Below are 14,830 nucleotides of genomic sequence, written 5' to 3' on the forward strand. Positions count from 1 at the left end.
ACTTTATGTTTAAACTCACAGTGCAGTCCATCAGCAAAATCTTCCAAATCACAAACAAGTGATGACACAAAACTATTTGCCAAACCACTACCATTGAGTTTACCAATAATTTTAGTGCAAATTGCTTCAGAATTTTTTTTAATTCTTTGACCTGACCCATTGTTTTCAGAACACCCAACCTCTAGGCTCTGAGTAACACTTGTTCCTGCAACTGCTATGTCTGTATCTTGTAATCTGTCAAAATCAGCTTGAAATGACTCTGAGGGTTCTGCATCACCACTTTGACAACAATCTTCATCATGAACACTATTTAAATGTTTTTTTAAACCAGAATATGTAGTGAACTGACGGCTGCAACCATCTTGTGAACAAGCCAACTTAAATTTGGTGCTTGGATAAAAACTGTGACCTAGTCGCAAATGACTTATCAAAGCCTGACTGGTGCTATGCAGAGTTTGACAGATAAAACATTTAAACATGGTTCTCATTCAACAATTTGGCACGCAACTCACGAACACGTGGTGACTCATCTGTTGAGGTGGCATCAATGTTGAATATGGTGGTCTGCACAAAACTGTAGAGATGAACCAGTGACTCGTCGTAAGATAAGTTGAACACGTAGTGGGATTTGAAAAGTTCATCAAAAGCACTGAGTGAGCTGGTGGCTTGGCAGGGGATGAGCTGTTTGTCCACTGCGATGTAGAAGGTGTCAATGCTGTTCTGGGTTCGACCAACAGCGAGGATGTATGGTTGTTTACCATCTCTTGCTTGCAAGTGTTCATCAATGCTGCAGCATGACTAAAAACAAATGAGATATTGACATATAGGCCTAGCTTATACTTGCTGAGTATGAACCATTCATTCAGTTTGACATTATGTGCCTTGCTAACTTATTACAAAATACTAAGACACATACTTCATGGAGAGGAAAACTAAAAAGTGCAAAAACTGAAAAAGTGTTTTGTAGGATTTTAAAAAGTGAGACAACATATTTACCTTGTGAAAGTGCACCATTTTGTGTGCTGCATCAGTTGGACTTATTTTGGTTCTCCTCTTTCGTCCAGCTGTGGGTGGCAAAAGTTGAAGGAGTAGCAGCAGAGAGGCCATGTCACTGTCCCAGTCTGTGTATGGTTGAATTTATAAAACAATTTCAAAATGACAGGTAAAAATAAATATTATTAAAATCAAACAAGCATGGTGCGACGCCTACCATTTACATCACTCTCTGTTGGTTTCTCAGCAGCTTTTATCAAACGACACAGGTCAGTTGACTGAGTCAGCTGTTTGGCTTCTTTAATAACCTTTGGCTTGAATGACATGTCCCACTTCTCAAGCAACTTGGTGGCTGTTTCAGCACCAAACAGCAGCAGGAAGTCTTGATTGACCTGTTCATCATACACACAGGACATAAAGACAGTGCTCAACATTGTTTACATTGCAATGTGATTTTGACCAATATGGGATATAGCCTGACTGGGATGACCAATGATCACATCTTTTACTGTTGCCATCCACATCAGCAAAACAAAAAAAAAAGGATTAACAGTTGAAAATATCAAGTGATTTGACTTACTAGTCCTTTGACATCCAAAAAGCGTGGAAATGTTTTGAAGACATCTGCAGTTCTTTGTGGATCATGCACCAGATCCTGGCGATGTTGGAACGTCATTTTCATCTTCTGAAATACACTTGCTTCATCAGGAGAGTGAACAAGAAATGAGATGGCCTCCTTGCAGGCATCTCCATCAAGTTGCTGAGGCAATGTGGTTGCTAATCTTCTGCGCTTAGGCCCTTGTTCTTGATGCACTGGGACTTCCTTCACTGGCCGTTTGGTTGTAGACCTGGACATGGTTTTGAGGCGCCACGCTACATATCCAGTGCCTTTCACTCCGTCGTAGAAATGCTCCTGTCACATTTAAACATAGATGAAAAATAAACATCAAATGCGATCTTACAGACTTTGCAGATTCAGCAAAAAGAAACCCAAGGACTATTATCATGTAACAGGTGCAATACATGTTAAACAACATCCACAATTTCAATACAGTTTTATGACAATAGTTATTACGAAAGAGGAATTAAGATTTTTCTTTTAAATCATTTAGCTGATGTAATTATTCCATGATGAAAACTAAATAATGTGCTGTTTTACAATCACTGCATGACTTACATAGCCGTTTGGAGAAAATGGATCCTTCAATGAGGGAAAGAGTGTAATTATTCCAAGGGCATATTTCTCCTTTTGCTTACGGGAGGGAATTCTGCTATAGAGGAAATACAATTGACAATGTTAAATCAGAAGTATGTGTCTTTACTGCAGTATACATTACAAGAATATTCCATATGGCCCATCTTTACTTTTTTTATTAGGTACTATTACTCTTACCCATGTCTCTCAGTCATATCACTTGCCAATATGTTAACAAGCTGCCGCCGGGTGCGGTGGCTCAGTGAATTTTCGGCATTGTATTCTTCAAGAATTTCCTCTCCACCAGGTTTCCTAGTCAAGGCATTTTTAACCATCTGCTCATATAAAAGGGAAAATAATAACAATAAAAACTTGTTTGTCAGTAAAGGTGAAAGTTTAGAGGAATGTCAACAAACCTGTGAAAGACATATCTAGCAAGAAGCACTAACTTCTACTAACATTTTTTCATACAGGGCAAGTTGGGAACCACCATGTTTTGAATTTCAATTTGTATAACAATCTACAGTATAAATGGTGTCAACTCAAAAATACAAAAGACATTTTCTGTTCTCAATTACCTCTTTTGCAGCCTCTGACACAGAAACATTTGGTGCAGAACTGTCTTTGCTGGATCTACTGCGGCCTGCAGGAATGCCCTTTTCCCTGAGGTCACTGTCACTTGATGAAAGTGATATAGTGTCCGTGAGGGAAGATAATGTATCCGAGGAGGATGGTGTGGAATGAGCTAAAGGACAAAAATCTTTGGGAGAGATGATTTGGTTAACTTTCTTTAGGCTACTCCACAATGCCATTAATAACACAATTTCAATGTTCATGTTCAGACAACATTCTATACAAATATGACCCAGCCCTGTCCACTGTCATGTATATTGCATGAAGACAGGTCAATGTCATCTGCATCAAGAGCAAAAGAACTTGGCTCTACATTGAGTGGGCTATACTCTGAAAATTTAAGTTATGATAACATTTACCTTCATCTGAAATCTTTTCACGTATTGTCAGGCATAGGTCTGGTTGGGCCTCCAGTAACTCCAGAAAAATGTCTTCTTCGACAGCTGTGTCAGTTTCATCGAAAATATCAAGGTCAGCAGCATCCGGAAGTCCAAACTTGGTTTTGGCTTTACAAAAAGATAAGCATAATGTCACCTAAAACGCCTGAAAAACTTTTTTAAAAACTAATTTTGACTTTTTTATTTAGCTAATATTTATTAACAGCTGTTTTACCTGTCTTTAAAATGGTTAAATTAGACAAGTCTGCAGCAACAATATAGGCCTAGGCCTACTGCTCTGTACTGTTTTTAATGTCACACATTAAAATAAAATGTGTTAACATTTAATTCGTTTTTTAAATAGATGAGATGCAAACATGATGAACTGATACATGTGCAACAAATTTTGTTCTGCCAGGTTATCTTACCTTCACTGATGAATTCTAGATAAGTGAATCCTGCGTGCAATTTAATGTACTTCTTTACATTGAGGTATTTCACTTTCAGCAACATGTCTTACAACAGCACCTGGTGGAGAGAAGGGGGCACAGAATATTTTTTACCATATATTTAAACCATAGCTTAAGTGGCAACAAATCCGGACAACTTTAAGAAAATATTAGGCTATACATTGTGTGATGATCTGTGAAGGGGTGACAGACCACTTCAACCTCAGGAACATAATTTGGCTTCCCCCTGCGCACTAAAATAGCTGAACTTGGGTACACAGAAATAGCATCCAATGAATTATCCACCCATCCACATGTTTATAAGACGACAACGGCGATCTTCTCGTCTGCACGCAGGCTAGATACTTAGTTCTGCTATGTTGCGAGTAAATCGCTGTAGCCTACTTGGGGAAAAGCATCTCTGTTTAAACCATGTCAGGATGATAATCCACATAAAATTTCCTGTTGAACGCACACCTGCCTTCATCACGCTTTCACTTATGACAACAAATATCCCTTATACTGTAAATTAATGAGTGCAAGTCTTACATTTATATCGGGAGTTTCTGACACATGCACAGCCGTCTGGCTAGTTGCTACTTTGTGGTGGTTGTTTTGTGACACGACATGCTAGGATTATCAGTGGAGGCGACGTCAACGACCCTCAGTCGTTATACCGCTTTGTCTTAAACACTGGATGGTAGCCTATTTCACTAAAACTGTAGAAAAGGGGAAAATGTTCCCTTAGATTAGGCCTACTACAACATAGGGCTGCTCGATTATGGCAAAAATGATAATCACGATTATTTTCACTGAAATTGAGATCTCGATTATTTGACGATATTTATTTAACAATAACAATGTATTGAATAATGACTTTAAAGATTGTCAAAAAATAATATAAAATAGTGTGCAAATACTGATAACAGTGCAAATGTTTGCAATATAAAAAATAAATGAAAAATGTAAACATCTATGTTTAGTGAACGTTGCAGTGTTGCTCTGTGGTGCAGCTACAACACTGTAGCAAAGTTTACACACTATGTCTACTTGATCCACGTCTGACTCCGTGAACCCATAATGTTTCCACACCCCTGAAGTTTTTTTTACCTCTCTTTTCAACCAACGGCAGTCACTCTCCTCTCCAAATAACTTCTGCTTAGCTTTCCGAGCTTCCCTCGGGTCCTCTTAATTGTTGTGACACGTGTTCGAAATGCAGAGAGGTGCGCTCGATTTGCCACACGGAGCAGCGCGAGAGTAAAGCACGAGGGAGGGGCTAATAATCGGCTCAGTCATTTTTAATGATCGTTGAAAGCCCAGATCGTAATCGTGATTAAAATTCGATTAATTGAGCAGCCCTACTACAACATGTATGATATATCCTAACCGTTAGCAAGCAATCCATGCACAAACACAGCGCGCCTTGCTTGGTCACTAACATCTAACAGAATTCCATAACCCCCTGCCACTTCAAAGATTTGTAGGCTAGGCTACTGCTAAACTCGCTGGTAGCACGTGTAATTAGCCTATCTTGACGCTTTCCAAAACTTGACTTGAACGTCTCCATGTGATTGTTTAGTTCACTTTTAAATAGGATATTTCTGAGGCGAATGTTCGCTTCCCTTAAAAGCAGTGGGCTAAACGCATTTGTCTTAGCTGCCAGCTAGGCTACCACAAATTCAAATTTTAACATTACATTTAACATATCCAGAGGATAGCTAACTCCTCCCTCGTTTCATTTAATAAGCATTGAACACTGGAAAGCATTTCTCTTATGACATTAGAACTAACTAGAATTGAGAATTATATTAAGCACGCATTTATTTTCGCTGCAATATTAACTTGTTATAGAGGATAGTTTAGCTACCTAAGCTAACGAATCCCATCTCTTACCGCAGATGAATACACTCCACATTAGGAAAATATTGCATGCTTCTGATAAATAATGTTATAGGCTAGTTAGTTACAATATTTAATAATGATAAAATAACATAGGTCTTGTTGTATAGTTCTTACCTGAACAACCTCCTCGATCTTGACAGCAAACTTCTGGCGGACTCCTCATGCCCATGAGCGCGAAAAACCCGGATGTGGAAATCAACTCCAAATGAGTGTTATAGTATTGACTCTTTGAAATAACTCCGGCTACAGAGCTTTTTCAGCACCGTTAGTGTTACTGTAACTCTCAAACCAACACTTTTCAACTCGAAATTTTTAACACCAGTAATTTTAACTCACATCAACACTTCGGATTTTGCTGTGTACAGTGCGTAGAACTAATGTACTCTGTCATAGATTGTGTGCATAATGAACTTGGGAAGGAAAGTAGCCAAGGAAAGTCTAGCAATGCATGCAGTTGTAATAACACCATCAAAAGCATGGTTCTAGTCAGCAAGCAGGGAAATAGCATCTGTGCGGATGGCTCGGTGCAGCCAGCAGAGTTATCTTTTAAAAACAATACACCCACAGAGCATTTCATGCGCTGCAAGTGGAAGTTTGTGCCATGGATTCATATAAAAAGATCTGATCAAGAGTAATTGAATGTGGAAGCATTTATGCAGCGATACAAGCAGGAAGTAGTTTTGTAGAATGGTGGCATGGGCTTTTGGAGAGCAGTTTTATGTACTCACTAAAATCTCTCTGGAGTTTAGCAAATTGAAAAACATCTCTGACACTGTGGTGACACAGCTCAAAGAAGTTGGTCCAGAAGTTAAACATAGGTAATACAGATACAAATTCAATTCAATTTATTAGTATTCAAATGCTGGTGACTGTGGGAAGAAAAAACTCCCTTTAACAAGAAGAAACCTATGGCAGAATGAGGCTGGGGGAGGGGCAGCCATCTGCGGTGACCTATGGGGATGATAGGAGGAGGACAGAACAAAAGACACGCTGTAGAAGAGAGCCAGAGATTAATAACATGTAATGACTGAGTGCAAAGTGGTGTTTAAACACACAGAGATGGAAAAGAGGTAAGTAAACATTTTTAAGGCTAATCTTATTGAAATTTAGAAACAGTTCATTCATAAAGTTGAAGTCTTTCTTTCAGTTCTAGTTTTACCTTGTCTTTCAATATGCAAACAGACTCTCATTAGTTAGATATGATATTTATTTTAGATTTTGAGTTATATCATCCTCCTACTAAGCAGCAGTCTCATTGTAAATCAATTAGTTAAGTATAGGAAATAGTGTGAATTAACTTATTTAGAAACAGTTACACAACACTATAAATAAAACCACATGTATAATTTAAACTGGTTATGGATCTTGTTTGAAGGTGACTCTAAATAACTGCTGGGAATTTCATGACGGTTTCAAAAATTGCTATCAGACTAAAGCAGCTGTTTGTGTCCATATACATAAAAAAAAAATGGAAATCCTTGTGAGTTTTTTCACAAACTGCTGTAAGTATACAGTACTGTGCAACATTCTTAATCCACCCCTCATAAATTTATGCTTTTCTTCCAAGGAGCCAGACTTTGTTGTATTTTTAAAAAATGTATCTTCAGCAAGTTTTTGATTGGACATTTGCCACTTTTTCACTCATTTTCAGCCCAGCTCATCTGCATGAGGTTGTAAATGTATTCATGCAAAATACTTTCAGGCGTGTTAGAGATGCAAAAACAGTTTTTGTTGCTTTTTACAGTGTACTTTTATTTATGTTTGAATTTGTTCCGATAAATCGCAGCACTTATATCCCATTCTCCTAGCAAACTATAAAGCCATGAGTGGTGGCTGAAGACTCTTGCACAGGACTGAATGATTGCCACTTAGGTTGCAGGATTTTAATCAAGAAGATTGTATGAATATTTTCATCATGATGCATTCTATCTAGATTTGTATGCATGTATATAAATATCTAACAGATGCAAAGATGATCTTTGTATTGATTTCTGTTATAGAACTCATGACTTCTTGTGTATCCACACCAACTCACTTCTGCAGTCAAGCTCTTGACCTTTGATGTATGCCTGAAGAAAGTTGTTTCTGGCCTACTCCATTGTAAATGCCTTGGTGTCATCTTCAACTTTTCTCTCTCTCATGCTGACTCATCCTTTAGCTAGCAGGCCTTTTTAGTAAGCCGCCTTAATGCTATCAACAACATACCGACATAGTTCATAGCACAATGTCAGTGGGAGAGAGGAAAAAAAAACAGAAATAAAAGAAAATGCTTCTGTGTGGCCACTTGTGAGGAAAGGAGGTGTGGAGCACAACCATAGTTGGAGCTGCAGAGTGACTGCCCAGAGATGTAGTCAGCACGCTGTATCAGCAAGACTGTACAATGAATCACACGTTGTGCAGCCACTTAGGTGATAAATACAAAAGCATGAGGTCTAACATACAAGATAGGACTCATTGTTGGTAGGGCCTGGCCTGCATTTCATACCCTGGGCAGCCCTGATGATGGATGACCCCTCGCTTGGTAATATTTCTTCCACAATCTTGGTTCAGACACAATGGAAGAGTGGGGAACAGCGCATTGTGGAGGTAAAAGAAGGCTGGGATGCTAAGGAGGGCCGATGTGAGTGCCTGAGGTGCGAAAAATCCCACGATTAGCTTGTTATTATTCACAAATCCCGAATTCATCAATTTGTTAGAAAAATCAATCAGGGTTTTTTAATCTGGTCTTTTCAACGGATCAAATGCAAATATCGAAGAGATCAAATCGTCTTCGACGGTCACCTGAAGTTTCACAAATTTTTTTTCTTGTGTTTTATTTAAAGAGACAACACTTTGTGCCAACAAATGAGCCACAAGAACCAAAATGTATTCGTGTGTACACTTGTTGTTTCCTGGCAACATGTTCCCCTGAGAAAACAGCAACTCCTTGAACAGTGGTGCCCTTCCTAACCGCACTGCATTGGCTTTGTTGTCTGAAGTCAGTCTGGTAGATGCTAAAGGGAAGCAAGATAAATAATGACAGATAAAAGCAGAAACAAAACCTGAGGTGGGGTCTCGACACCTTGTCCAATTATCATTCTTTTTTAAACAACAGCTGGCAGTTCCAATCTAATCAAGTCTGCACTGACACACAGCATTTAAACACCCACACAACGAGGCAGACTCCTTCATCGCCTGTGAAAAGCATCCAGCCAATGTCACTAAAAGTCTCTTGCTTCTCCATCCTGACAACAAGCAAAGCTCCAGGACTCAGAGTCAGACATCGCTCCTGGCAGCACACCTTGTATTTTTGCCCCTGCCCATTTTATTAATGCGTTTCTCTCTTATTATTTGTCTTTGGGGCTATCACTGCTTCTCTTATACAGCATCCAAAAAATAATTCACAATCCCCAACGGGCTCTTTTATGAAAACAAAATTTGGGGGAGATTCGTGAAATGAGACTTTGAAGCTTTCAGCCAGAGGCATTTCCAGGATTTTTTCTAATGGGGTGGCACAGACTGGACAAAGCACCTGTGGTGGATTGGATGGGGTGTAATCTTCATAGTGGACAAACCTCCAGTCTTTATAAACTATAAACATGCAGCTTTTGCACATGGGTGACAAAAGCTGCTGTTCCTCTAGTGGCCATTTGAGACTGGCTTCAAACGTGAGTAAAGAGTCATTGAGTCCCATGTCAAAATGTTCAACTGTACAGCTTTGATAAACACGCTTATAAAACTAGTGAACATGTTTTAGTCTTCCTCTGTGGATTATTATCATATATTTATTTACTACCTCCACTAAGAGTGGTTCTTCTGTTTTAGGTATCTTTTGCCGATGTGTCGTTCTTTCTGTCTGCAAACACAATAGCTCAAAAACATTTTGAATCAATTCTCATAAAACTTTGCCGAGTCAGGTCATGTTAACAATCGGTTAAAATAAATTGAAGAAACAATTTTAAACTTGGATTCTTACAATTGTCAACATGTAGAAAGCACCATATAAGGATTTAAAATATGTCACATCGGATCTCTGACCGGTCTTTAATGAAGTTGTTTGGAGTACTTCAATGGAATTATAATATATAATTTAATTAATACTAATATATATTAGTATTACAGACTGATGTCTGTAATACTAATAGTTCAGAAATGCTTCGCTTTCGCTTTGGTAAGAGAAATCTGACTAGCAGCTTTCTATCCCCGTGTAAAGCAGTAATGAAGTTTATGAATGCAGTTTGGTAATAGCCATATAATAGCCAAAAGGGCTAACATGAGGAAGGTGTGTTTCATAGAAACAACAAATTCAAGCGCCTCTTAAAAATAGCATAGCTAAGCATGACTTACACTATAATTACACACTCAAGTCCTCATTTACACACCAGATACTTGCATTACTTACATTTAGGATTAACTGCACTTGGGTGGCAACATTATCTGTTCAGTAACAGGTGAATTAAATCAGACAATCCCCATTGAAAAGTGCAATGATAATAAATTGTAATTTCTAGTTTGAAAGACTTTTCTGCATCTGTGATCAGGGATATAAATCACAGTTGGATGATGGTGCTTGAATTAGATTTTAGGAGAGAAAAAAAGGTGCAAGTATAAAACAGCAGCCTGGGTACCACGTCGAGTTGTTTTTTCATTATCTGGTATTTTTTCAGACAGATATTCTGAATGGAGCTAAAAAAAAAAAAAAAAAAGTTAAGTGATAACAGAAATGAAATGCATACACTAGAAAATGAGCTGCTAAAACAATCTCTAATTGTGTGATGTGTCAGGCATCAAAGTTTGTTATCAAAAGAAATCAGTTTGACCTTGCTGATATCCAAATGTATGCAGAAAGGAACATCAAAATCAAATCCCAACATCTACTCCATAGTAGTACCTGTGGTGTTAATGTGAATTTTCTGCCATTGTTTTTGAGCTGTTGTATTTGCAAGAAAACAGTGGGGGGTTTTTTAAGTTACTTAGCTCCTTGATCAGCAAAGTTTTTTTTACTTACATTTTTTAAAAGTGGTAAGCAATACAGTGTTGTCACATTAGTAGGCAGAATTGTGCAGCAAGCTGCTATAATTAGACGTATCTCTTCCATATGTACCTGAAATGTAGAGCAGGCATAAAGTTTCCCCTGTGCATCATTGACGCATGACCACAAAATTTTCTGCATGCTGTAGCTTGGTGGCTAAACAGAAAAAGGTTTTGGGAGTACAATAAAGGTAACAGTAATGTTACCTTTATAATGTAATACTGGGCAGAAGCAGAATAACAGAATCATTACCAGGGAGTCTGGTGCATATTCACTGAGCCCAATAATGAATTCTGTTCGGCCTTTTTCACTTCAGCAATGCCACTTCCAGCTGAATGTTTGGTTTTTATGTCAATACACTATTTTATCTACCAAATAACCCATTGCTTTCTATATTTTACTCGTGATCTTGTTCAAAAAGCTCCCTCATTTGTCCTGACATTATAGAAGTCAAAATTGCAGTCGGTTTCATTTAATTTGAAATCACAGGTGCACAATTTACAGATGGGATTATTAGAACCTTACTAACAGGTTTTTTAATGTCCAGCATCTCTTATACATTAAACATATGCTTAATATTGTGAATGTTGCCTTCAGTTCAAGTTTTAATCTAAGAACAAAGTTACAAATGAGGCCCCTCACTTCCTCCCTTGCTGCCTTTATAATCACTACCAGCATTAGGGGCCCCTGAAAGTCCTTTTAGGGAATTAAAGGAAAAAACTGATATATCAGTTTATCTTTCTGTGCCCTGCTCATGTATTGAGCCATGTGCCTGTTCATCTTAACCGCTATGATGCCTGACAGGAGCTTCCATGTCATGCTAAGGCAGGTTATTGGCTGTTAATTGGATGGGACTGGTCCCTTCTGGGGGTCCTTGGAGATCAGGACAGTCCGGTCTTCAGTTAGCCATTAGTGATGAGGTGTCTCTCATCGACTATCAGCTGGTTCATTTGTGCTGCCAGACGCTCATGGAGCGCAGTCAGCTTCTTCAGCCAGTAGGCGTGGACCATGTCAGCTTGTTTTATTTCAGGTAAAGCTGCTGTTGAAAGGTTTTGAAATCAGTTAATTGTCATTAGATTCACTTATTATAAAGAAGTTATTTACTCTTTAATTGTACAATTCTGAGTAGTTTTTTTTGCTAGAGTATTTCTTTTTTTTTTTTTTATCTTACTCAGTGAAGGGAAACTGGAATTATTCTCTACTAAAAATTCCACAGTGCCGCTTATCCACAGAGGCTAAGGCTCTTCTTTTTTCCCCTTACAGCTGTAAGACTGTAACTTTAGGTGTTAAACAGTCACATATCAAAAGTGTACCACCTTATAAACTCAGCAGCTATGTTATTAAATGTATTTTTGTATTCTTTAGAAAATTTGACTGTCCCTCTTTAGGCAGATTATAAGTTCTGTCCACTTATGCAACCTATTAGTTTTTTAAACAAGTTTAAGCCATAAAGCCCCACTAAGTGAGCACTGTGTTAAGCAGCAACTTATGAACACCTATGAATGAGGTCTTTGTAACTGTAAGGAGAGACTGATGCTGTTCTCCCACGGTACACTGTGAAACCTCCATGCTATTTTACAGATGTACCCTCTCTCTCAGTGCAGCTGCTCAGGCTTTAAAGAAGCAATTAAAACAAGACATTCTCCTGGAACTTAGCTGGGCTGCTCTCTTCATATGTTGCCGAAGATAAGCTGCTCAAACGGCAAGTCTATTTTTCTACCTCTCAAGGCACGAGGCGGATGAGAAGCAGAGGAAGAAGGGGAAGGAATAACACTGTAAAGCTTGCTATCAACTCTGGTCACTGAGTCACAGGAAAATCAAGGGTAAAAATTATCTTAATTGGCTAATCATATGGTAATCTGTAACACTTTTATGCCTTTGATGGTGTATGTGATAAGTTCCCTAATTCAAGAGAAAATGTGCATTTTTGGTTTGTGATAAAGAAATGATTTTATCACAAACACTGATTTCTAGTAATGGGTCATCACAGAAATTTCCTATCATATAAGATGAGTATTTTTCTGTCACTGACAAATTCAAATGAATCTAGATCACGTGACATTCTCCATGCGTGCGGAAGTACCAAAATCTGCAGTTCCTCTAACAGCCACATGAAGCTAAATCTCAGCATAAGACAATCCACTTAAACTCCAATGTTAAAGTGCTCAGCTTTACAGCACTGGAATCGTAGAATCAAACTGGTGCAAACAAGCATTTTTTGGTCTCAACTTTATTTATTTATTTATTTTTGTTAGCTCCCTAATCGGCATACTGATAAGGCTTCAAGTTCAAGGTGTGGTTGGTTTAACTGACTGGTGTGCCAACAAAGGCAGCTGTAGCCGATGGTGTCAAATTACAGGAGCTGGCCAGGCCTCAGCTGCCTCAGTTTGAGTCACTGAACTGGACCTTTTGATTGTGTCTGTGTTGTTGGTGCCTTTTGGAGCATTTCTGTTGGAATCATTTGACAAATTACATTGCCTGGTGTGAAGTACAGACCATTCAAGAGGTTTGTGTTTCATTTTCAATGAGTGAAATTCTAGTATTTCATTCGTTTGTTCCTTGCAGGTCACCCTCTTTTCCTTAAATTACTCTGAAATTTTGCCAGGTTAAAGTTAAACTATGGCTTGGCTATACGTCATGGCCAAAATGTCTGTGTAAAAGTGTCAAAATCTGTCTGTGTCAACACAATACAAAGACAGTCCTACATTTTCTCTCTTTGTAACTGTTGACAGCTTTAGTTAGTTTTCAAAAGCTTTAGATTTTAGACAAAAAAAATCACACCTCTCTTTAAATACAGACTCCTTTACTCCTTTAAGGTATTTTTGATAGAAGGATATCTAGACTATTATATTGTGTAAAACACATTAAAATTGAAATAAGATAATGAAGTTCTGAATTCATTTAAATCCTTAATTTGTTGTTAAACAGTTTATTCAGTAATCGTGTACCTTCCTAAAGACTGCTACTTTGGCCAGTTGCTAAATCAGATGAACTAGTAGCTAAATCTTGTGCAAGGTATGTTTCCTCTCATGAGATGTTTTTGTCTTTGGTCCTAAAATGACAAAGAAGAAAATGAAACCGTGTACTTGAAATAAATGTTGAAACTGAGAAATTTTTTTCCCTAAAATCTATATTCAATTTGAATTAGATTCCAGTAAAACACTGAACGCTGCTATTACACTTATAGTCTAGTAGTGTGTGTTTCTTTGTTGTTATTAGAAGTGAGATTTATTTACATATTTATAACAATTATCTACAAATAAGATGCACAAAACGCAAAAATAATTATGAATTTCAGAATTTCATAGTATATAATATTTATTTTGTGATGCCAAATCTCAGGCAGATTTCTGATACACACTGGTTATCTTTACTCTCCTTACTGTCACATAGAGGTGACTTAAATGTTGACTTTGGCATGAACCTGACAACTTCTCTGTTTTCCAAATATAAAAAGCACAGAGCTGCAGTGTCCTGTAGAGGCCATTACCACGGGTTGCCCAGCTGGCGGAGGCAGCTGAGAAATGGCTCTGGGACCTGCACATCTATCACAATCTGCCCCCCTTTTTTCGTGGAGAATCCATCACCTGAGATTTGGCCTGGAGTCACTCGCTCACCGAGGTAATTTTCAGCCAGGGAGGGAAACTGAGCCGGGTCAGGACGTAAGGTTTTACTCATAAAAGTGACCTCAAAGGTAAAGCAAGAGGTGGCTAGATGGACAGATTTGCCTCCTCTGGTGCCTTTTACTCTGATGATAGTATGAACTTAGATGTGGACTGTATATCGTTCTGACTGTAAAGGTGTATTGTTCAAGTGTAAATACAATACCAAGGTTTACCAAGGTGGTAAAAAGATAGTCTTGGTTTTTAATCAACATATTAACCCCTAATATTGATCTGTCCCGCTCCACTGCTCCCGCTGTTTCTCTCTCTCTCTGTCTCCACATCTTTAGTTTAGGTTTAAAATGTATAAACCCCTGACCTCACTATCTGCTCCATCTGGACAGATCAAAGATTGTCAATCTTGTTCAAACAGTGTTCCCCCACAGGCACAGTATTGAGACACTGGACGTATAGACATAAGTTTTCTGTGTCACTAGGTATACAGCAAACATTTCAAACCCAGCATGTTGTTTTAGTCTCAATTGGTACTTTCAAACTAAAGGAACACAGAGAGCAAATTGAAAAAGAAACAAATCACCAGGACCTTTGTGAAGTAACATTTATAAAACATACTTTCTGATGTTATTATCATTGTTGCCATTCAGATT

The 14,830-nt window shown here is 38.2% G+C and overlaps 1 protein-coding gene across 1 annotated transcript; it reads right to left on the reverse strand.

The window, feature by feature from the left end:
- Positions 1–286: 286 nt before the first annotated feature.
- LOC146657077 (uncharacterized) lies at positions 287–5,036 on the reverse strand. Its single transcript, XM_085424894.1, has 10 exons — positions 4,758–5,036; positions 3,627–3,726; positions 3,181–3,327; positions 2,767–2,948; positions 2,387–2,523; positions 2,171–2,264; positions 1,574–1,906; positions 1,211–1,385; positions 997–1,121; positions 287–798 (listed from the first exon to the last, which is right to left on the reverse strand). The coding sequence occupies exons 2-10, from the start codon at positions 3,709–3,711 to the stop codon at positions 472–474; spliced, it is 1,605 nt and encodes a 534-aa protein (XP_085281020.1). The 5' UTR covers positions 3,712–3,726; positions 4,758–5,036; the 3' UTR covers positions 287–471.
- Between the last annotated feature and the right edge of the window lie 9,794 nt (positions 5,037–14,830).

Source organism: Rhamphochromis longiceps, linkage group LG12 (genome assembly GCF_057381845.1).
Source record: "Rhamphochromis longiceps isolate RC_006_pf linkage group LG12, R_longiceps_female_GT1.1, whole genome shotgun sequence".
Classification (NCBI taxonomy): Eukaryota; Metazoa; Chordata; class Actinopteri; order Cichliformes; family Cichlidae; genus Rhamphochromis; species Rhamphochromis longiceps.